This window comes from Papio anubis, chromosome 1, assembly GCF_008728515.1.
Source record: "Papio anubis isolate 15944 chromosome 1, Panubis1.0, whole genome shotgun sequence".
In the NCBI taxonomy this organism is placed as follows: domain Eukaryota; kingdom Metazoa; phylum Chordata; class Mammalia; order Primates; family Cercopithecidae; genus Papio; species Papio anubis.
The window spans coordinates 10,076,757-10,101,848 of NC_044976.1; the positions used below are offsets into that span (position 1 = coordinate 10,076,757).

A 25,092-nucleotide genomic window follows, 5' to 3' on the forward strand; every position below is an offset into this window, starting at 1 on the left:
GAGTAGCTGGGAATACGGGCGCCCGCCAAAAATGCCCGGCTAATTTTTTTTTTTTTTTAGTAGAGACAGGGTTTCACCATGTTAGCCAGGATGGTCTTGCTCTCCCGACCTTGCCCTCCCAAAGTGCTGCGATTACAGGCATGAGCCACCGCATCTGAACCCCTTCTCCAAATTCTTACAGCTCTCTCTGCCTTTGCTTCTCTCCATTAACAAGGATAACTTAGAAAATGAACATATATGTTTTCACGCCTATCCACATCAAGTCAGGTAAGTTGGGATAAATAAAAAGCATTACTTAAAAAGTGTTATTTCAAACAGTGAGTAATGGACTTATAGTACTCATTACCCAAAGAGGTAGGATCAATAGGACATACAGGATTGGGCTCAAAGAAGAGTCTGAACATATTTCCTAATGATAACTTTGACTTCTAAGGTGATTACAGCCTGGTCACCATGTGGCACACATTTGACTCAGTAGACTCATTTCTACCTATCTCCTGGTCCCCGCCATCTCCCAAATTGAATCACTACAGTTTTGTAGTGATTCCCTATATAAATATGTATAGTGGTCCCTATACAAGTATGTTATTACAGGCCTGGCACAGTGGCTCACGCCTGTAATCCCAGCACGTTGGGAGGCCGAGGTGGGCAGATCACAAGGTCAGGAGTTTGAGATCAGCCTGGCCAACATGGTGAAACCCCATCTCTACTAAAAACACAAAATTTAGCTGGGCATGGTGGCATGCACCTGTAATCCTAGCTACTCGGGAGGCTGAGGCAGGAGAACTGCTTGAACCCAGAAGACGGAGGTTGCAGTGAGCCAAGATGACACCACTGCATTCCAGCCTGGGCAGCAGAGTGAGATTCTATCTCGAAAAGAAAAAGCCTGAAAGTAGAAAACCTAAGCTGGAGGAAAACAGGCCAATAGAGATGGTGGGAAGGTCAGAGAAAACTGAGAGACAGAAAGAGGAAACAAGCTTCCTAGCCCTTGGTGCCATTTTATTAGGCACAATTAGGGAGCACTTCGGTGGCTTATTCATAAGGAGTAGCTGCCCAAGGGACATGGACAGGCAAGCACCTCAATGCTGAGGAGAGAGCTAGAGGAGCTGCCTCTTCTCCCTTTGCCGTCCACAAGCATTCTTTTTTTCCTCGGAACATGAATATTTGAAGAGAACACAGTTTTGCTCCTGAAAATATGATGCATTAGATTTCCTCCCAAACTCCCACACTATGAAAAGCCTAAAATTAAGGCAAAAAATATATAAACATGATTATAAGATTATTAGAACTGAAGTGGCCAGGCGCAGTGGCTCATGCCTGTAATCCCAGCACTTTAGGAAGCCAAGGCAGGCAGAACTCCCCAAGCTCAGGAGTTCAAGACCAGTCTGAGCAACATGGTAAAACCTTTTCTCTACCAAAAGCACAAAAAAAATATTAGCTGGGCATAGTGGCATGTGTCTGTGGTCCCAGTTACTTGGAAGGCTGAGGTGGGAGGATTGCTTCAGCCTTAGAGGTGAGGTTACAGTGAGCTGAGATCATGCCACTGCGCTCCAGCCTGGGCAACAAAGTAAGCCCCTATTTCAAAAAAAAAAAAGAACTGAAGCCTCTCACATAAAGCCAGACTTTCAAAGAGCTACATATTAAGATAAATAGTGAGTTTAAAAAAAAAAAAATCTGTCCACTGGTAAAAGGAGATAAAGAAAGTTGCCAGTTGTGATGTGGAGTCTAGGCAGAAAAATGTCTCCCCTAAGAGTTCATAATTTCAGGCATCTATTGTATGGGTTTATGGATTTATTTTCACTAACTGTGTGGCCTGGGAAGCTCTAAGCCAAGAAATTAAAGTTCTCCTGGACCACCTGGCAGAAGTAAATGCATATCCTCTCTGGAGAGATGCAAATTTAGAGCAGATTTTCTAGTACTGCTCCAGGGAAAGCCCAGTTGAATATGCTATATGATTCAAAATTATAAAACACGTGAGGAAACAGACCATTACAAGCATGACTTCTCAGAAACAATACACAGAATCAGACTTCTATTATATATAGTAGAAGTCTATTTATATTTGCTAGAAAATTTAGTCTGTTTAGACATCAGTACACTTCCCCCTAGTTTATTGTGCATATTAATAACTTGATTTTAATCTTTACTTTCAGCCCCAATTTTTTACTTTGAGGTACAATTTACACACAAGGAAATGCACCAGTCTTAGGGGTACCACTCAACAAATTTTGACAAATGCATGCAGATGTGTAACCTAAACCTCATCAAGATATAGAATGTTATGCTATCTTCCCAGGAAGTTGGTTTATGTCCCTTCTAGTAAATCCCCACCTTATCCTCTCAAAGGCAACCACTACTCTGTTTTGTTTTGTTTTGTTTCCTACCATGGATTAGTTTTGCTTGTTTAAGAATTCCATATTGAGTGGAATCAATGGCATGTTTTATTTTGTGTAAGTCTTCTTTCACTGAAGCAGGAAGCTTTGGGATTCCTCCATGCTGCTGCATGTATTGGCAGTTCCATCCTGTACATTGCTGAGGAGCTTTCTATTGTATAAATATACTACAGATTATTGATTCATTCTCTTATTGATTAGTTACTGAGCTTATTCCAATTTGGGACAATTATGAATAAAACTAAGTACATTCAAAAAAAAAAAAAAGAAAATTTAGTCTGTTTAAAATGCCTTAAAAAAAAAGTGGGAATAAGGCTGGGCACAGTGGCTCACACCTGTAATTCCAGCACTTTGGGAGGCTGAGGTGGCTGGATTGCTTGGGGACAGGAGTTCAAGACCAGCCTGGGCAACATGGTAAAACCCTGTCTCTATTAAAAATGCAAAAAAAACAAAAAAAATTAGCCGGCGTGGTGGTGCACGCCTGTAGTCCCAGCTACTTGGGAGGCTGAGGCGTGAGGATCACTCAAACCTGGAAGGCAGAGGCTGCAGTTAGCAGAGATCGTACCACTGCATTCCAGCCTGGGCAGCAGAGTGAGGGAGGGGACGGGAGGGGAGGGGAGGGAAGGGGAGGGGACGAGAGGGGAGGGCAGGGGAGGGGAGCGGAGGGGAGGGGAGGGGAGGGGAGGGCAGGGGAGGGCAGGGCAGGGGAGGGGAGGGCAGGGAAAAAAATAGAAGGGTATAAGGACAAAATTCCAAAAAAGATAATACATGAGAATTTCTCAGGAACTGATAGATACCAATCCTTACATTTAGGAAGCCCTCCAAGTCTCAAAGAGGATAATCAAAATAAATTCACATCTAGATATATAATAGTGAACACTTCAGGATAACAAAACAATAAGAAGTAAAGCCACAGAAAAAATATTATGTAAAAGGGATTCATGATTTCTCAACAGCAACAAAAAGAAGTCAGAAAGTGGGATCATATCTATAGTTGTAGAAGAACCTAGAATCATATTCTTGGCTAAAAACTAAATTTTTTATTTTAATTTTTAAATCTCCAAATGAAGATTTAAAAAGAGGGTGAAATAAAGACTTATTCAGACAAGAACAGTTTATTTCAATGAATGCTCCTAAGAGGAATTTGTACTAGGAAGAAAGAATATGGTTCTAGGAGTAAGCTCTAAGACGGAGTGATAAGACATGAAATAATACATGTGGATGAATATAAACAAACACCACATAAAACGATAATAATGTTCAATAATATGGAGGAAGAGGGCCAAGGAATGCAGTCAGTCTCTAAAACATGCTTGTCCAACTCCTGCTCTAGAAGCTAGAAAAAAGCAAGGAAATGAATTCTCCCCTAGAGCTTCCAGATGGGAACACAGTCCTATCAACACCTTGATTTTAGCCCAGTGAGACCTCATGTCAGAAATACAATCTAGAGAGCTGCAGGATAATAAATCTGTGTTAAGCCACTAAATTTGTAGTAATTTGTTATAGCAGAAATAGGAAATAATACAGGAAGGAAGAAAACGAGGTATAAAGAAGGTGCAGAAGCTAGATGTTGCTGGATAGATCTTATTTATAGTTCTAGCTCTGGAACTATGTTAATGTCTTATATAACTAAAATAAAATTTTTTTTTTTTTTTTTTTTGAGATGGAGTCTTCCTCTGTTGCCCAGGCTGAAGTGCAGTGGTGCAATCTTGGCTCACTGCAACCTCTGTCTCCCAGGTTCAAGCAATTCTCCTGCCTCAGCCTCCTGAGTAGCTGGGACTACAGGCACGCACCACCATGCCTGGCTAATCTTTGTATTTTTAGTAGAGACAGGGTTTTGTCATGTTGGCCAGGCTGGTCTTAAACTCCTGACCTCAAGTGATCCCCTTGGCCTCCCAAAGTGCTGGGGCTACAGACGTGAGCCACCATGCTCAGCCTAAATTTTTTGTAAACTCAAGGAAATTTCTAAAAATTGAAAATAAACAGAAACAAATGAGTTTAACTATAGGCCAAGTTGGCTGCACAATCACTCAAGAAGAATATCAAGTGAAGTCTTAAACTACATTTAGTCATCTTACTGTTAACGCTAACATTGGCCATTTTCTATTTACATCTATAAAAATACATATGTATGTAATCTCACTAAAAGAAAATCGGAGCTCTTTGGAAATGGCTATGCCCAGGTTTGAGTGAAATATACTTGATATGCTTGGAGTAATTTTTTTCTGCCAGAAAGCAAGAAAGTCTACTGGGCCATGTAAGAAGGACGCAACAGCCAGGGTGATCAGGATAATCTGACTGTGAAAAAGATTAGTGCCTGCAATAGACAGAAATATTACATATACATATATATGTGTGTGTGTGTGTACATATATTCTATATATATAGAAATACTTCATATAGTGAGCTCTGATTTCAGTGAGATTACATACATATATTTTTTTATACACACAAGTAGTAAATGACCAATATTAGTTTTAACAATAAGATGACTAAATGACTTTCACTTGATATTCTTCTTTGAGTGACTGTGCAACCAACTTGGTTTACAGTATAAATAAAGATAAATTACATATATACATATCTTCATGAGTTCATACTGATACTCCAAAGAATAAAGGTAGGATTGGGAGGTGGGAAGGTGCCTGGGTCACCTCTGAAAAGTTGTTAGAGGCTTGACTCATTATACTAAAAAACTGATAAATTGATAAAGGTAAAGAACCATGAATGCATTTTGTTTTTCCTACATGATCTACACTTCAAATTACCTTGGTAGTTGATTATATAAAGTTCTTTTTTAAAATTAAAAAAAAAATTTTTTTTTTTTTTTTTTTTTGAGACGGAGTCTCACTCTGACGCCAGGCTAAAGTGCAGTGGCCTAATCTTGGCTCACTGCAAGCTCCGCCTCCTGGGTTCATGCCATTCTCCTGCCTTAGCCTCCTGAGTAGCTGGGACTACTGGTGCCCACCACCATGCCTGGCTAATGTTTTTGTATTTTTCAGTAGAGACAGGGTTTCAACATGTTAGCCAGGATGGTCTCGATACCCTGACCTTGTGATCCGCCCGCCTCAGCCTCCCAAAGTGCTGGGATTACAGACGTGAGCCACCATGCCCGGCCTAAAAAATGTTTTAAATAAAATGAGATGGGGTCTTGCTATGTTGCCCAGGTTGGTCTCACACTCCTGGACTCAAGCAATCCTCTCATCTCAGCCTCCCAAAGTGCTGATATTACAGCTGTGAGCCACCATGCCCAGCCAAGTTCTTTATTTCTAAAGAACTTTCCAGCTAATAAATACAGAAGGAATAATCAAATTAGAAAATCCCCATTTTGGGGGCACAGGTTCTCAGGACCTCCTGAGAGATGTGTCATGGAAAAAAATTTTTTTAAATAAAAAAAATACATATAAATAAGAAAATCACCATTTTGCAGTCCCTGATCAAATAATAGCTCTAGGAAATAACTACCAATGAATGCTAAAATGATTAGGAAAAAGGCTGATGGGGAACTTTATAACAAATGGATCACATGACAATATCCGAACTCACTGATTAGCCTTCACATCACTAGCAGTGGGTCATTTTGAAAGTGTCTGTTTACTAAATGTTGAAATAGGAAGTATACAGTACTGTAATCTATGAAGTATAGGAGGGAAAAGGTAAATAAATGGTGAAAGAATGATATATATCAACCAAATGCCAGATGTAGACCTTATTTGGATTTTGATTTGAATAAACCAAATTACAATGAATTTTTAAGGCAACCAGGGACACTTGAAGAAGGGTTGGTATTATATAATACTAAGAAATGATTGTTAGCTTTGTAGGTGCCATACTTGTGGCTATATGGAAAAAAGTATGTATTGGTGAAATAATATGATACCTGTAATTTCTTTTAAAATATTGCAAAAACGTACGTACATGTGTGGGGGGAAAGGTGATGCAGGTAAGGGATAAAACTAAATTGACAAAATGCTAGTAATTACTGATGGGTATATGAGAATCTAACATAATAGGTTGTCTAGTTTATTAATGATAGAAATAGTCTATTAGAAAATGTTTACAAAATTAAAGGTGGCCAATGAGTGAAGGCAAAAGATGAAATAAAAAATTAAGGCTCAAACAAATCCAGAAAAAGACAGAAAAGAAAGATAAACAGACAAAGCAGCTGGGCGCGGTGCCTCACGCCTGTAATCCCAGCACTTTCGGAGGCCAAGGCAGGTGGATCACAAGGTCAGGAGATCGAGACCATCCTGGCTAACATGGTGAAACCCTGTCTTTACTAAAAAATACAAGAGGCCGAGACGGGTAGATCACGAGGTCAGGAGATCGAGACCATCCTGGTGAACATGGTGAAACCCCGTCTCTACTAAAAAATACAAAAAAAAAAAACTAGCCGGGCGAGGTGGCGGCGCCTGTAGTCCCAGCTACTCGGGAGGCTGAGGCAGGAGAATGGCGTGAACCCGGGAGGCGGAGCTTGCAGTGAGCTGAGATCCGGCCACTGCACTCCAGCCTGGGCGACAGAGCGAGACTCCATCCCAAAAAAAAAAAAAAAATAAAAATAAAACCAAGGAACCTCATAGACCCCCCAGACGCCTTTACAGTGGGGAGGCCAGTCAGATTTTAGACGGAAATAATCCACTACATCACCCTTGCAGGAATTGCTACAGTCACTCTACTATTCACGGTAGGGTTTTGCACGTGGTGGCTCACGCCAGTAATCCCAGCACTTTGGGAGGCCAAGGCGGGCGGAGCGCGACTGTGCGTGGGCCGAGGGCTGGGGAGGCAGCCCCCGGGTGGCCGGGGGTGTGCGGGCAGAATGAGCGGGACAGCGGGTGGTGGTGGGTGCCTGTAGTCCCAGCTACTTGGGAGGCTGAGGCAGGAGAATGGCGTGAACCCGGGAGGTGGAGCTTGCAGTGAGCCAAGATTAGGCCACTGCACTCCAGCCTGGGCGACAGAGGGAGCCTCAGTCTCACAAAAACAAATAAACAAAAAAGACAGACAAAGCAGGACAAAAAGAATGCACTAAGTAAGATGGTGGAAATAAACTCAAATATGGCCAGGTGCGGTGGCTCACACCTGTAATCCCAGCACTTTGGGAGGCTGAGACGGGTGGATCACTTGTGGTCAGGAGTTTGAGACTAGCCTGGTCAACATGGTGAAATCCTGTCTCTACTAAAAATACAAAATTCGCTGGGCGTGGTAGCATGTACCTGTAATCCCAGCTGCCTAGGAGGCTGAGGCAGGAGAATCACTTGAACACAGGAGGCGGAGGTTGCAGTGAGCCGAGATTGCACTACTGCACTCCACCCTGGCAACAAGAGCGATACTCCATCTCAAAATAAAATAAAATAAATAACCCAAATATATCAGCAATCACAATAAATGCAATTGGCCTAAAATGCACTAGTTAAAAGACAAAAAATTTTTAATTGGATTAAAAAGATAATCTAGCTATATTTATAAGAGAGCATCTAAAACAATAAGTCATGAGACAGTTAAAAGTAAAAGAATTGGAAAAGACATACGCCTCCAAAAAAAAAAGCTGGTGTGGCTATACTGAGGTCAGGCAAAATAAATTTTAAGGTATTATTAAAGATAAGGATTACTGCATAATGATAAAACAGTCAACTTACGAGGAAGGTATCAGGATTTAAAATTTGCATGCATCTACTAATATAATCTCAAAAACATATAAAACAAGATTGACTAAACTGTCAGAAACAAGCCTACCATTGTAAAGGGAGATTTTTGTCTCACTTCTCTCAGGATTGATAGATCAACCAAACAAAAATTAACAAGGACACAAAAGATTTGAACACAATAAGTAATAAGTTCAATCTAATGACTTATATAGCACCCTGTCCATAACGTTAGCAAATACACAGGTATTCCCAAGGATATAGGAAATACTTAAGAAAATCGATCAACCACTAGACCATTAAAGCAGTTCCAGCAAGCACGAAAGAATCATAAACACAATGCAATTAAGTTAGAAATCAGTATCAAAATGAGAAATTAAAAACTCTGTAAGTTTACAAATAAAATACCCACTTCTAAATAACTCAAGGGTAAAAGAAGAAATCCTAACGCTGGAAAATATTTCTGAACAATAACGAAAATACTACATAATTACAGAGCAATAAAGGAAGAATGAATTACTGATACATGGCACACATGGATGAACCTCAAAAGTTTTAAGTGAAAGAAGCCAGATGCAAAAGACCACATATTCTATGACACCAATTATATGAAATGTCCAGAAAAAGTAAATCTATAGAGATAGAAGCAGATTAGTAGTTGCCCAGGGATGAGGCAGAAACAGAAAATGACTGAAAATGGACAGGAGGTTTTTTGCTAGGGTGATTTAAATTTTCTAAAATTAGATTGTTAGTGATAATTGCATAACTCTGTAAATATATTAAAAATCAATGAATTTTATGGTATGTAAATTTTATCTCAAAGTTTTTTTTTTTTTTTTTGAGACGGAGTCTCGCTGTGTCTCCCAGGCTGGAGTGCAGTGGCGTGATCTCGGCTCACTGCAAGCTCCGCCTCCCGGGTTCACGCCATTCTCCCGCCTCAGCCTCCCAAGTAGCTGGGACTACAGGCGCCCGCCACCACGCCCAGCTAGTTTTTTTTTTGTATTTTTAGTAGAGACGGGGTTTCACCATGTTAGCCAGGATAGTCTCGATCTCCTGACCTCGTGATCCACCCGCCTCGGCCTCCCAAAGTGCTGGGATTACAGGCTTGAGCCACCGCGCCCGGCCAATCTCAAAGTTTTAAGAAATTTTGGAAAGCAGTTAAATAATACTTGGAGTGAAATTCATAGCCTTAAGAGATTACATTAGAAAAGAAGATTGACAATGACTTAATATTCTAACACATTTCTTTTAAAAAGCAGAAAAAGGAAAATAATAATAGATCAACAAGTCAAAAGTTGGTTCTTTTTTTTTTTGAGATGGAATCTAGCTCTGCCACCCAGCCTGGAGTGCAATGGCGCAATCTCAGCTCACCGCAACCTCCACCTCCCGGGTTCAAGCGATTCTCCCGCCTCGGCCTCTTGAGTAGCTGGGAGTACAGGCATGCGCCACCATGCCTGGCTAATTTTTATATTTTTAGTAGAGATGGGTTTTCACCATGTTGGTCAGGCTGGAGTTGAACTCCAGACCTCAGATGATCCACCCGCCTCAGCCTCCCAAAGTGCTGGGATTATAGGCGTGAGACACTGCGCCTGGCCAATAGTTGCTTCTTTGAAAAATACTTTAACAAATCTCTACTAGAAAATTAAAACATAGGCCGGGCGCGGTGGCTCAAGCCTGTAATCCCAGCACTTTGGGAGGCCGAGACGGGCGGATCACGAGGTCAGGAGATCGAGACCATCCTGGCTAACACGGTGAAACCCCGTTTCTACTAAAAATACAAGAAAATTAGCCGGGCGAGGTGGTGGGCGCCTGTAGTCCCAGCTACTCGGGAGGCTGAGGCAGGCGAATGGCATGAACCCGGTGGGGGCGGAGCTTGCAGTGAGCCGAGATCGCGCCACTGCACTCCAGCCTGGGGCACAGAGCAAGACTCTGTCTCAAAAAAAAAAAAAAGAAAAAAATTAAAACATAATCCATTCAGTTCTGGGTCATAAAAAAAGATCTTAAAAAAATTAAAACATGAGAGAACAGTGTGAACAATTTCACGTCAACAAGTTTTAACACTTAGACAAAATGAACAGCTTCCTAAAAAAAAAGGAGCCAAAACTGCTTCAAGTAGATACAGAAAAGCTAAACAGATCTTTGGGCCCCTAGTTAAAAAAGAGAAAATTATAGACCAATTCAATCAAGAACACAGATGCAAAAACTCTAAGTGGAACTGACATAAGATCGAAATTTAAAAATACATTATAACCAAGATGGTTTTAATACAAGAATGCCCACATTCTTACATTAGAACACGTTATCAGTGTGATTCAACATATTCAACACATTAAAAGACAAAAATCATAAGATTATTACACACTAAAAACTTCAATACCCATTCATAATAAAACTCTTTAGCAATCTCTTTATATGAGAATATTTGACCTTTATAAACCTATCTAGTGCTAATTTTGGCAGCACACATACTAGCATTGGAACAATCTAGAGAAGATTAGCATGGCCCCAGGCAGATTTGTGAAGCATTCTGTATTTTTTAAAAAATAAAAATAAAATAAAATAAAAATATATCTACCAAAAAGCTACAACAAACATTATACTTAGTAGTGAAATCTTAACAGCAGTCCATTAAAATCAGGAGCAAGGTTACAGATTTCCACTACCACTGCATCTAATCAACATGGAAGTAGGCCAGGTGCAGTGGCTCACTCCTGTAATTCCAGCGCTTTGGGAGGCCAAGCTGGGCAGATAGCTTGAGTCCAGGAGTTTGATACCAGCCTAGGCAACATGGCGAAACCCCAAAAAAATCAGCTGGGTGTGGGTGTACATGCCTGTAGTCCCAGCTACTCAGGTGGCTGAGGTGGGAGGATCACTTGAGCCTGGGAGGTAGAGGTTGCAGTGAGCCCATATCACCTGCTGCAATCTCTGCGTCGCCAGCTTGGGCGACAGAGCAAGACCCCATCTCAAAAACCAAAAACATGGTAGTAGAGGTCTTATTACTTTTTTATTACTTATTACTTTTCCTTACTGTGTCACTAAGTGGTTTACGAGATTAAAACTAAAAAACAAAACATCCTTTTTTTTGTTTTCCCTCCCCTCCCCGCACCAGACTATATAACTGTCTAGAGTAAAAACCTGAGAGAATTTACAAGTAAATTATTAGAGTTAGTAAGAATTCCGGCTGGGCGTGGTGACTCATGCCTGTAATCCCAGCACTTTGGGAGGCTGAGGCAGTTGGATCACTTGAGGTGAGGAGTTCAAGACCAGCCTGGCAAACATAGTGAAACCCTGTCTCTACTAAAAATACAAAAATTAGCCAGGCATGGTGGTGCACCCCTGTAATCCCAGCTACTCAAGAGGCTGAGGCAGGAGAATTGCTTGAACCTGGGAGGCAGAGGTTGCAGTGAGCTGAGATCGTGCCACTGCACTCCTGCCTAGGCAACAAAGTTAGACTTTTTCTCGAAAAAAAAAAAAAAAAAAATTCAATGAGGTTGATAGTTACGATTATAAATATAATAGAAACAAATAAACAGTATGCCTATACTCCAGACACAAAGTTAGGAAACATAATTTCTAAAAACATGTTATCTCCTCTAAATGTACATCATGTGGACAATATGATCAGAGGGAAAAGTAACTAATTGAAGTATCTTTTGAACATAGTACTCTGACTGTACACCCTTAGTAGAGTGTATCTAAGAATAACAGGAACTACAAAGCTACCCTGAACTTTACTTAGATCTGTGGTTGGTGGTAGTGTGGACATATAATCTTGGAACCATTTTGCATACTCTGTGGTTTAGAGAAAGACACAAGAAACAGCAAGAGTGAGATGTGGGGGAGGGGAAAATTCTTCTTTACAGAAAAATGCTGTCGGCTTATAAAATGGAGAAGGAATGACAAAAATAGAAAGTCATCACTTTGCAACCACCAGTGTGACTGATAATCAATTCAAGTGAGGATTATCAATGGATGCTACAATCACTGGATGGAAGGTAGCTGAGGAACAGGAGAGCCATGGAGTCTCAAAGTGTCACCCTACAGATTACTCACTAATGGCAAAGGAAAACAGGTAAGTTTACAATGAAGAGATCGGATAAACACCCACTTGGCTGCATGCTCGCACTGAGGATCAACAATAACGGGACCAACTGGTGGCAGTATGAGATCCAGTAAGAGCATGCAACTTCACCTGTGTAGTATTTTCACTAAAAATGTTATGACTTAAATGTTGTCATGAAGGAGCAACCAGAAATCCAGACTGATTTTGTATTTTTGGGGCATCTACAACTTGACTGAACTCTAGATTACTCAGAATGACAATGTTTTTCCTCCCCCAGGCCATTCATCTTCTAGCCATCTTTTTCTCGAGATGGAATCTCACTCTGTTGTCCAAGCTGGAGCGTGGTGGCACGATCTCAGCTCACTGCAACCTCCACCTCACAGGTTCAAGTAATTCTCCTGCCTTAGCCTCCCGAGTAGCTGGGATTATAGGTGTGCACCACCACGACTGGGTAGTTTTTGTATTTTTAGTAGAGATGGGGTTTCACCATGTTGGCCAGGCTACACGGTGGTGACCTCAGGTGATCCGCCCACCTCGGCCCCCAAAGTGCTGGAATTACAGGTGTGAGCCACTGAACCTGGCCCTTTTAGCCATCCAAGCCAGGACATTGGAGTGAGCCGATCGTACACTTACACGTTGGGAGTTAAGGGAGAGGAAGGCATTAGGCTCAAGGGCACACAGAATGCATGATTAAGAAGCTAAAGCACAGATGGATCTGTGCATGCGGTGCAGAGGAGAAAGAGAAAGACTGGGGTTTGAGGTACTTACTTCCCGGATGGCCCCATCACAGACTCGAATGACATTAAGGAACGTGGGCATGACCTGGGGCAGGAACTGCACACATTTGAGTCCCAGGGACTTGAAGATGAAGGTGATGGCCTGGACAACCATGGTGTGATGGTGAGAGAGTGACTGGTCTCGGAAGATCCGCATCAGGGCCACCATGGACACAGCTGGGTAGAACTCATCCAGAGGCAAGTTTCCCATGTTAACCAGCATTTCACTAGTGCTATAGTCAGCTAGGACAAAACGAAAGAGAGCATTAGAGCTACACATGGCATGACATGACTTTAGGCAGAGCACAGTTAATAACAAACAACCTACTAACAGACATTAGCATTCATATCTTTCTTCCTAGTATGTTCTAACACTATTGGTAATTCAAGGTCTATTAGGAACGAACAAATAGCTTCTCACCATCAAGGAGTAAACAGTTTTTGGCTTTTCTATTACTCAAACCACAAAAGCCTAAAACAGTACATGATGGGTTGGTTTTCTCTAAATTGCTCTGTTTAATTTAGCTTCTTACCGTTCACAACTTTAAAACCGAAACCATCAATAAAAATAATTACTCCCCCAAAATAAAGGGAATTAAATTAAGCAAACATCTGTTCAGCAGCTGCTTGGTTCCCCTAGGGAGCTCAGACAAGTTGGTAGGCAAATATTACCTATCCGACTTGAACAATAAGGACCTGAAGGACTCTGACGGTGGCAGAGGGGGCAGCGGCAAGGGAGGGAGGTATAGTAACATGAAGAGTGCAGTGAGGAGGGTAAGCACTAAACAGATGAAGAGCTGGGCTTACTGGTGCCATGAATAAGGAAGAACACCAGGAGCAACATGGCTCGGGCCCTGCTCTCCACAGCCATGGGGCTGACATAATGACATCACAGGCATGCCTCCCTAATACCAGAAGAGGAAGAAATTTGAAGCAATACCATCCCATCTAGTGAGTTTAGAAACAATTCATTTTGCAGTAATAACATTTTCCTGGAATAGTTGGGATAACTAATGTTAACTTTCAATGTCAGAAATAGGCCTGCCCTGAGGGAATATGGGTTAAGTCTAGAAAACTCTCCTGCAACCCCATACCCTACCCCCATTCACTCAGGCTACTTGTCAAAAGGCAATGGGCTATACAAAAATTAACCAGGTATGGTGGCACACGCCTGTAGTCCCAGCTACTTGAGGGGCTGAAGCAGGAGGATCACTTGAGCCTAGGAGGTCGAGGCTACATCATGCCATTGTACTTCAGCCTGGGTGACAAAGTGAGACCCTGTCTCCAAAAAAATAAAATTAAGATAAAATAAAAACAATAAAAGGCAATGGGCAAAAGACCACCAGAAATTATTCCACCTATCTAACTGGAACCTTGCACTCATTCACCAGCCTCTCCCTATTCCCCCTCCCTGTGTCAATTAAAAATAAAACAAAACTTAAAAAAAAAAAAAAAAAAGGCGTCCAGGCACAGTGGCTCATGCCTGTAATCCCAGCACTTTGGGAAGCTGAGGCGGGCAGATCACTTGAGGTCAGGAGTTTGAGAACAGCCAGACCAACATGGCAAAACCCCATCCCTACTAAAAATGCAGAAATTAGCCGGGTGTGGTGGTGTGCACCTGTAGTCCCAGTTACTTGGGAGGCTGAGACAGAAGAATTGCTTGAACCCAGGAGGCGGAGGTTGCAATGCTGTATTCCAGCCTGGGCAACAGAGTAAGACTCTCCACCTCAAAAAAACAAAAAAACAAAAAAAAAACAAACAAAAAAAAAAAGGCAAGGCAATGTGGCTCTTGGGCCAGACCATTTCATGGAAAAAAGAGCCCCAAATTTCTGATTGCTGCTAGTTTTCCCTATGGCCCTGAGCCTTGCCTCTGATTTCCCCATCAATTAAAATGGAGAATCAATTCTCTGTTCTTCTGTAGATACTATGGGAATGAGAACATCAAAGAGGCACTAAGAAAGAATGAGAGATAGATAGAGGTGATGGGTTTATAATGTGTATCTCTTGCATTGGCACCAAAAAGCAGACAGACTTGGCATGTCAACCCTTGACAAAGAATCTAGACAGACATGAGGACTCTGGTCACAATGGAAAGCAGCATCCCTTCTGGGATTCAAGAAGAAACTACTGACTTTTCATTCAAAAGTTGCTAAATGAGCCAATAACCTATTTCTCAGTAATCCAGGTCCAGACTTTCTAAACACAACCAGCAAGGGCTCTGTGAGTGAGAACTTTGCAAGTCTTTCATGGCTACCCCCAACTTACAGGAATCCTGACTTGACTTGGATTCTGACAGGCTGACAGCAGAGGCATCCCGGGACTGGTCTATCATGCCAATGTTCACTTTGTGCTTGTAGGGATCCAAAGCCCCTAAAAGCCCTAACACACGGATGGCCTGGGTGGGAAAGGGGAGGGAAAAAAGAAAACATGATTACACAACATGATTACAACAAGTATCACAGATACTCCTCTCAGGTTACATAAACCCCAATTCATACCCAAATGACCAGCTACATGAACAAAATGGAGACGGACAGGAAGTCTGACTGATACTGTCAGAGCATGTTAATGCTGCAACCTTCTCTCTCTTACCATCCTCCCAGTAAAGTCTTTCATGACCAAGTTTGCCATGTCCCCTACCTCTCTGCGTGTACCCTGGTTCTGCTCAGTCTTCAGAAAATTCAGTAGCACCTCAAGCAAAGTAGGGTACTTCCTGTAGGGCTCTACTACATAGCCAGTGCTGGCCACCAACTGTCCCAGGGTCCACAGAGCCACCTAGATAGGCACAAGATCACATGGTTCATCGAGCCAGTATGAGAGAAAAGAAAGCATAGTTGAACTCTTTGTATGATGACTGTAATGAAGTATTAGAGGCTATAAGAAGACAAGAGGTTTCCAGTAAAGACACTAACCATGAGCAGAAATCCCAAGAGGGCATAAAACCAAGGCTGATCATGCACACAAACCTGCAACAACCACTGGATCAAGAGACAAAGAAAATTCCCACCTTTCTCAAAGAAAATACATCATTCTTCCATATCCCAAATGATTAACAAGAGATTCAAAAGGAAATTAAGATTTTTTTGTTGTTGAGACAGGGTCTCACTGGAGACTGGAGTGCGGTGGTGCGATAACAGTTCGCTGTAGTCTTATTCTCTTGGATTCAAGTGATCTTCCCATCTTAGCCTCCAGAGTAGCTGGGACTACAGGCACACGCCACCATGCTCAGCTATTTTTTTTTTTTTTTTTAAGTAGAGACAAAGTCTAATTATGCCCAGGCTGCTCTCGAACTCTGCAGCTCAAGCGATCTTCCTGCCTCGGCCTCCCAAAGTGCTGGGATTACAGGTGTGACCTGCCATGCCCAGAAATAAATTAAGACTGTTCTTAATTTTAGTCTAGTCATCTAATAGCCTCAAGCAGAACCAGGGCTGGGCAAGGATGAGCTAAACCTCTGTTCCCTCATAGGCAGTGGCCAAGGCTTTCTTTTTCCCTCTGAGAGCTAGGGCTCTGATAATCGACCTGCATTTTCTTTTGTATAGACAAAATGGCACTTGTCAGCCCTGATACTTACTGAAACTGACTCTGGGTCAGGAAAACAGGTAATTCTGGTTTCAAATCTATCTAATTTTTACTCATTCAACAAATATTTTTGAGCACCTACCATGTATCACACTCTGTTCTAGGCACTGGGTAAGGACACTAAGGTGAATAAAGAGAAGCAAGATCCCCGGACTCACGGGGTCTGTCTTGCTCAATCGGGAAGCAGTAATACTCACCTGCCTTTTGGCCAACAAAGAGGAATCCTGGAGCATGTCCATAATGATAATAAAAAGTTCATCAACCCATTTCCTCATTTCCAGGCCACTAACCTGCAAAATGAAAAAGAGGGTGGTAGGTAGGGTTAGAAATTATGGCATTAAATAGTATTTTGAGGCCAGGCACGGTGGCTCACGCCTGTAATCCCAGCACTTTGGGAGGCTGAGGAGGGCACATCACCTGTCATCAGGAGCTCAAGACTAGCCTGGCCAACATGGTGAAACCCCATCTCTACTAAAAATACAAAAATTAGCTGGGTGTGGTGGCACACACCTGTAATTCCAGCTACTTGGGAGGCTGAGGCACAAGAATCACTTGAACCCAGGAGATAGAGGTTGCAGTGAGCTGAGATCATGCCACTGCATTCCAGTCTGGATAAAGTGAAACTATCTCAAAAACAAATAAATAAAATAAAATAATTTTTTTAAAAAAGGCCTTTCTTCCTTTCTCCACCATCGTGGTGTGTGCTTGACTCTGCTTCTCGCCATGTCTTCTCACAAGACTTTCAGAATTAAGCAATTCCTGGCCAAAAAACAAAAGTAAAATCGTCCCATTCCCCAGTGGATTCGGATGAAAACTGGTAATAAAACCAGGTACAACTCCAAAAAAAGACGTTGGAGAAGAACCAAACTGGGTCTATGAGGAATTGCACATGAGATGGCACACATATTGATGCTGTCTGAAGGTCACAATGATGTTACCATATCAAGCTGAAAATGTCACCACTATCTGGAGAGTCAGACGTGTTTTACTGAGCATGTATTATTTCTCTCTGAATATGTTAGGAACGCGTTGGTTGGCTGGGTTCCATAATAAACATGTGAGACCTTTCATTTAAAAAAAAAAAAAGTATTTGGACTTCCTCAGAGGTGAGTTTCCTTTCCACCCCATCTCCACCACGGAAAAAGTAGCTGCCCCTTTACCTGTGCCAATTCTCCTATTGTTGCCAGGACATTATTGATCACACCTGGGTTTGGATCAGGGTCTGGATCTTTCAGTTTCAAAATTAATGCCTAGGGAAAGAAGTTATGAGAAAACGAATGCAGGTTAGACTCTACTAGAAACCTTTCTTGTACATAAGTAAAATTCACCCAAGACACCATCTCAGTCATAAAGAAATTCCTCCTAAGATTTATGAACCCAAGATTTCTCTGGAATGTAAATTCTCACACTTTTCTCCATACGAAGTATAAGTCTGACATGTGAGAGAGCTAGGAAGCACCATGATGTGAAAGTATCCTCTCATGTCTCCTCTAAACTGTCTCAGTGATTGTTCATCCAGATTCACATACATTGTAAAATACTTCACATGACTCTAATGTGTTCAGATTTGAAGGTTGTTTCAGATTTTCAAGATCATTTTTTTCCTCATTTTGGGAGAGCTGTTTTATGCTACTATCCACCTACTTCTCCTTTCCAAACACCTGTGATGATGTGTCTGAAGCATTATCTCTTACCTCTTATAAGGAGAGCACTTTCCTGCAACTGATGAGATTCTTGGTATTCTTGAACTGAAAGTGCATGATATGGCCCTTTGGTCTCCAAGCATGAGAGCAAGGAAATTATCTACTTTGTTCAGTGTACTAGTGAGCACCGAAACACTCCCATCTCCCCATACGAGCTGATGACAATGCAGAGAGGAAGTGCCAGCCTCTTGGTTTGTGTTACCTTCAGAATAGGCTCCATGTAGGGACGGATGAGTCGGGGCGCATTGGAGACCAGGTGCCCCAGCATGCGGGCACTCTGCTCTTTGATTCTTCCAATCCCACTGTGCTCCAGCTCTGTCAAAATCTGTAGGGAAGAAAGGCTCATATGTTCTCTATGGCAGAAGACATTCTAGAGAGAGACTGTGTCAAACAGAAAAAGTGGCAGAGAACTGGGGGAAAAACCAAGACTTCCACGACAGATGAAGCAGCTGCTAGATACTCAATGAGCAACAGACATCTCTGCAAGTGACAGAACAGCCTTAGATACAAGTGCGCCAGGAAGAAAAACTATTCGAAAACCTACTCCCTTTCCTTTTATCACAGCACTCCAAAGTCCCATGGTCCTCTCTAAAGCAGAGCTTTTAACAATGTAGCACAGCCAGAGAGGGAGACAACAGGGAGAGCTGAGAGTAGAGTTCTATAAAAATGAGGAACAAAGGTAGGGCCCTTGGGAGAAAAATCTTTGTCTAGACAGCAAATTACTAAGGACTACAAATAATGGCAAAGGAATCAAAGAACAGTTAGAACAGCTATGATGTCAAGAGAAGTGTTGATACTCTGTAGCTGTTTGGGGTACATCTAGATAAACCTCAATAGGTGGGGATCACATTGGCAGGATCCCCCAAAGTCTTACTGACTGGAGATAACATGTTGGTTCTAACTGACATCCTTACGACACCAGCAAATCAGCACATTAAGCTCATGGTGACATAGACAGCATAATATAGACAGACTTCTGGATAAAGCTGCCAGAAGGAAATCAATGAGCAGTAAGAAAAGCAGATATCACAGAGCTCAGGTTAACTCAGCTACCCAGAGGAGTCTATAATTTAACATTACATTTTGTCTTAGGTTACTGACTAAATAACCTGATTTTCTGGATTCCCTTGGCAGCCTGTTTTCCCCAGTCATAGCAGACCACAGGGAAAAGAAATGAAGGGGATACTGAGAATAGACCTGCAGTGCCAAGAAGACATGGGTGACTGCGAGGAAATGTGCCTCACAGAGCAGAGCCCAACTATCTGCAGCAGTGCGGGGCCAATCCAAAGAACTCCAAGCTCACTTCCAGAGCCCGAGAGCCTCACTGCATCCTAATAACAATAACCAAGGCCCACCCTGATGACCAAGACCACAAGAAAGGCCAGAGTCGGCCAGGCACGGCGGCTCATGCCTGTAATCCCAGCACTTTGGGAGTCTGAGGCAGATGGATTGCTTGAGCCCAAGAGGCAGAGGCTGCAGTGAGACGAGATCCCACCATTGCACTCCAACCTTGGTGACGGAGTGAGATTCTGTCTCAAAATAAAACAAAACACCAAAGCCTTTACCAAGGCATGAAAATGTACAACTCAATTTGGAAAAACCTATATCAAAGTTTAAAAACAAAAAAGAGTAATTTTAAAGTTTCAAGGGCTAAATTCAGTACATAAATTCATTCAAAGGAGCTTCACATTCTGCAGTATTGAAAAAATAAGATGGCCTGAATCAGCTTCAAGAAGATTAGAGCTGGCCGGGCAAGGTGGCTCACACCTGTAATCCCAGCACCTTGGGAGACCGAAGCGGGCAGATCACGAGGTCAAGAGATCGAGACCAGCCTGGCCAACTTGGAGAAACTCTGTCTCTACTAAAAATACAAAAATTAGCTGGGCATGGTGGCAGGCGCCTGTAGTCCCAGCTACAAAGGAGGCTGAGGCAGGAGACTCGATTGAACCTGGGAGGCAGAGGTTGCAGTGAGCCTGGAGACAGAGCAAGACTGCGTCTCAAAACAAAGAATGAAGATTGGAGCCATGCCTGGCTTGTTCACTGCTATATTCCCAGTACCCAGCAGTACCTGGAACATAGTGGTCAAAAAGTCTGCTGACAGAATGAACATATTGTTATTCTCATTAGGAGGTATTTATTTTTTCCTTTTTTTTTTTTTTTTTTGAGATAGGGTCTCACTCTGTCACCCAGGCTGGAGTGCAGTGGCACGATCACGGCTCACTGCATCCACAACTTATCCGGCTCAAGTGATCCTCCCATCTCAGCCTCCTGAGTAGCTACGACTACAGTATGCACCATTACGCCCAGCTAACTTTTGTATACTTTGTAGAGATGTGGTTCATCATATTCCCCAGGCTGGTCTCGTCAAACTCTTGGGTTCATGTGATCCGCCTGCCTTGGCCTCCCAATGTGCTGGGGTAACAGACACAAGACACTGTGCTCAGCCGTTTAAGAGATATTTCTATGCCAAATTAATGTAGTATGATTTGAGCTAGCAGGCTCAACAGTGATTTCGTTGTGTTTTTTTTTTTTTTGAGACGGAGTCTCACTCTGTCACCCAGGCTGGAGTGCGGTGGTGTGATCTCCGCTCACCGCAAGCTCCGCCACCTCCTGGGTTAACACCATTCTCCTGCCTCAGCCTCCCTAGAAGCTGGGACTACAGGCGCCCGCCACCATGCCCAGCTAATTTTTTTTGTATTTTCAGTAGAGACGGGGTTTCACCGTGTTCGCCAGGATGGTCTCCATCTCCAGACCTCGTGATCCGCCCGCCTTGGCCTCCCAAAGTGCTGGGATTACAGGCATGAGCCACTGCGCCCAGTCTTTTTTTTTTTTTTTGAGATGGGAGTTTCTCTCCATTGCCAGGCTGGAGTACAGTGGCGTGCTCTTGGCTCACTACAACCTCTGCCTCCTGGGTTCAAGCAATTCTCCCAGCACCAGCCTCCAGAGTAGCTGGTATTACAGACGCTCGCCACCATACTGGGCTCATTTTTTTTATTTTTAGTAGAGACAGAGTTTCACCATGTTGGCCAGGCTGGTCTCGAACTCCTGACCCCAGGTGATCTGGCCACCTTGGCCTCCCAAAGTGCTGGGATTACAGGTGTGAGCCACCATGCCCAGCCTTCAACAATGATTTCTATTCCTTCCTAAAACTCAGAAATTTTTTTAAGACTTAAAATGACAGGCACTTCTAACGCAGGCCAGCAGTTAAATAAATCATTAGGCTAAAAACAGAAGTGCCAACATAAGTACAGCTTCCTAATTTGTTGATTGATGATATAATTTACAGCCACTTTACAACAAATTGTGAACAAACAACATTTCTCTAGAGTGAGTTACATATATTAATGATTTGCTATGTTTAAGTTCCTTATATATTACAAAAAGTGTTTACTTCAAAACAAAGCATGAGGGAGGGTCAGGAAGCAGACAGCGAGCAATGGGGACAGGAAATGAATGGGTGAACCACATAGAGACCCAGAAGAGGCAGGTGGAAATAACTTTGCCAGGCAGGACTGGACCATGTATTGCTCACCAGGAGGCCACAGAACTTACTCAGGTAGGTGAAGACAAAAACTGAGGAGCCACATCTCAAGAGGAATTCTACCTTAGGCTACAGACCAAGCAACTGAGTTTGGCATTCTCATATTATTTAAGATCAAAAGCCAGGATCACAGACTGGGGCAATGACTATCAGAATAAATGGTGGAAACGGTCTCACATTGGTTATTTTTGTGAAGAACAATGGCTTCCATGCTTGACCTGGCACCAGCAAGAAAAGCAGGAGAGTGGAAGGATAGGGAGGTGCTGGGAAGTCTGACACCATCTGCAGCAGATCAATCCAGCAAGCAAAGAGGGCCAAGAAATGGGATCACCGGCGACTTGCCAGGAAAAAGAAAGAACTACATGAGAGGACTCCGAACCACCTTGGAGTCATATTGACAAAGGGCTCATGAGGTGATGAGCACTGGAACTGCCATTATAAAGCCAGGGAAACGTGGACCTTTGCAGACAAATGTGGCTTTTACCAGGTACCTCAATCTTTCTCCCCAATCCTTGTCCTCAACTCTGCTTCCTCAAGCAGCTCTCACAGTGAGAGTCCTGTCTTCCCTGCCTGTGGGTCTGGCCATCATCCCGGTTACCTGGATGAGCATCTTGCGCAGGAAAGGCATGACAAACGCAGGGTTCATGCTACTGAGTCGGCCCACAGTGCAGATGGCCAGCTCCCGGATCTCAAACACCTGGTCATTCAGAGCCACAAACAAGGCCTGCAAGTTCTCCGCCTGGGCCAGGTGTGCATCAAAGCGCTCGTCCAGGGATGCCAAGACACAATAGCGAATGTCAGGGTCTGCAAGAGCAATGGAGCCTTTGAACATTTCTTCATGACCCCATCACTCTAGCCCTTCCCAGCTTCCACCTCCATTGCCATCAGCGTAGTGGGAAGATTTCAGATGCTTTCTCTCATCTAACCTCTGTTACTCTTTTCTCTACTCATAGGAGTAAAGACAAAGAATTAAAGGCAGATTATCTTACACCAACAGGCTAGAGTAGCTGCGCCTAACACGCCTTGGCAGAGAAATAGCTGAATATCAGCTTGTTGAGGCCGAAGATCTCTAGAGAGGCCACGTAATGAAACTGGCTACTCCCAACTGCCCTAAGCTCCTTAACTCCCCTAGATTGCTTCTGTCTGGGAAGCCTTACCAGGATCTGTTATCCCAACCACGAGCAGTTTGCTAAGCACGTCTGCCACCACTTGCACTGCAGTCTGGCTAACCACATGAGCATGGCCACTGATGAGGTGGATGGAGGGCGTGAGCAGGCGGGAACAGGTGCGGGCAGCCTCCATGCGGATCTCCTTGTGCTCACTGTTTAGAAAATGATCCGCACAGTGGCGAACAAATTGGGTCAGAGAGTGGCCTGGATAGAAAGGCAGAGAGAAAACAGAATAAACACTGCTGCTGCAGACAGGTAGGTCTGCAGCTTGCTAGCTGAATTTTCCATTTTGAGGCTACTAATTCTACTTTCAACCAGATATTGATCAATAAGATACTGACCCAGAACTCCTTTTTTTTTTTTTTTTTTTTTGAGACGGAGTCTCACTCTGTCACCCAGGCTGGAGTGCAGTGGCACGATCTCCGCTCACTGCAAGCTCCACCTCCTGGGTTCACGCCATTCTCCTGCCTCAGCCTCCCGAGTAGCTGGGACTACAGGCACCCACCACCATGCCCGGCTAATTTTTTTTTTCTTTTCTTTTTGTATTTTTAGTAGAGACAGGGTTTCACCATGTTAGCCAGGATGATCTCGATCTCCTGACCTCGTGATCCGCCCGCCTCGGCCTCCCAAAGTGCTGGGATTACAGGCACGAGCCACCGCACCCGGCCTGACCCAGAACTCTTAAAGGGTAACAAGGGGGCTTTCAATCAGCAGAAAGGCAAAAGCGGGTGGTGAAGGAGCAGGGAAACAGATCAAAGGTATGCCCCAATCCTAACCTTTTTATATTCCCTTCAAATAATAAATTATTTTGCTTTATTCCAACTCAACCCCTTACATTCTTAGAGGATAATACAATTCTTGATCAAATTTACCTTGCCTGTTTTAGTTCCCAGATTTAAATACCAGACAAAGAGTCTATGTAGGCTGGGTTTAAACATAGCTACTTTCTATTCACTAGAAATAAATTATCACCAGTGTGAATCAATGTTAAGTGGAAGAACTGCAATAGAGAAACCACAGGTGGCTGTCTCCAGACAGCATGTTCAGGCTTTCTGTACTTGCTTGTTTCTCTACAGTCTTGACCAATACTACCTATATGATCTTAAATTTCAAAAGTATCAACTTCTCCTCCTGAAATGTATCTCTGTGGGGTATTATTGTGGGTTTATTTGCAGTTTAGAACTACACAGTACAGTACTTTTAGAAATCATACCGCCAGCCGGGCACAGTGGCTCACGGTTGTAATCCTAGCACTTTGGGAAGCCGAGGCAGGCAGATCGCTTGAGGTCAGGAGTTCCAGAACAGCCTGGCCAACATGGTGAAACTCCATCTCTACCAAAAATACAAAAATTAGCTGGGTATGGTGACACGCACCTAAAGTCCCAGCTACTCAGGAGGCTGTGGCCAGAGAATCGCTTGAACTCAGGAGATGGAGGATGCAGTGAGCTGATATCGTGCCACTGCACACCAGCCTAGGCAACAGAGAGACTTTGTCTCAAAAAAAAAAAAAAAAAAAAAGAGAAAAGACACCATACCACCATAGACATGGAAACACCCAAAAGCCCCTGCTTATACATTTTAAAGCATTACATATCATCTCAGATACAAGGAAGTGAAAAAGTGGGGACACGAGGGGGATCTGTCTCTGAAGCATTATTTCCTTGGATCAACGTATACTTTCCCTCAAACCATCTGCCCCCAAACTCAGTATGGGACAAAGAAACAAACAGGAATTACCAATGTATGGACAGAGTCTAGGAAGGATGAGCTGCTACAGAATCAGCTACCCTGTCTCTGGGATCACAGCAAGATCCAGGAAGTCTAGATACTTTCATTCCCTTCCCAAAGTTTCCAGCAGCTCTCACTACCTTGCCAAGAGACATTGTAATTTCTTACCTTCAAATTCAAAGCTGCCAAGTGTTCGGAGAGCAAGAGTGATGCTGCCCACATCGCTGGCCTCAGGGAGGGTTGTGAGGCCAGGAGAGGCCAGCTGATGGGCCAGGCCCTTGGGCATGCCTGGGTGGCGGAGTGGTTTGTGCATAAGGACCAGGGACAGCATTTTCAGCAGCCCATCTTGAATGTCCTTCTTTAGCTGTGGAATCTGACGGCTCAGGTCGTAGAGCACTGCAGTGAGGGCAGGGCTGAGGGGAAGGAAACAAGCCACATAAGGGCTGGGCACATGACACCCAGTCTGTTCTTGGGAAGAAATAGCTTTCTCTCCTAGCAAGG

The 25,092-nt window shown here is 43.2% G+C and overlaps 1 protein-coding gene and 2 pseudogenes across 5 annotated transcripts in view; 2 read left to right on the plus strand and 1 right to left on the minus strand.

Moving 5' to 3' along the window:
* The window catches only part of MTOR (mechanistic target of rapamycin kinase), a 150,293-nt gene that overhangs the window by 104,600 nt on the left and 20,601 nt on the right, over nt 1–25,092 (minus strand). For all 5 annotated transcript variants that reach the window (XR_004182730.1, XR_004182731.1, XM_031664368.1 and 2 more), the window contains 9 exons: nt 24,760–25,004; nt 22,852–23,067; nt 22,293–22,498; nt 18,356–18,478; nt 17,611–17,700; nt 16,648–16,740; nt 15,512–15,646; nt 15,137–15,266; nt 12,864–13,114 (listed from right to left, as the gene is read on the minus strand). Coding sequence is in view for 3 of the 5 variants with exons in the window: in XM_031664368.1 (XP_031520228.1) it covers nt 12,864–13,114; nt 15,137–15,266; nt 15,512–15,646; nt 16,648–16,740; nt 17,611–17,700; nt 18,356–18,478; nt 22,293–22,498; nt 22,852–23,067; nt 24,760–25,004 (1,489 nt within the window). In the remaining 2 variants the exon portion in view is untranslated. The remainder of the gene's footprint in view (nt 1–12,863; nt 13,115–15,136; nt 15,267–15,511; nt 15,647–16,647; nt 16,741–17,610; nt 17,701–18,355; nt 18,479–22,292; nt 22,499–22,851; nt 23,068–24,759; nt 25,005–25,092) is intronic.
* Nucleotides 10,477–10,569, plus strand: LOC116272070 (annotated as a pseudogene).
* Nucleotides 17,174–17,329, plus strand: LOC116274156 (annotated as a pseudogene).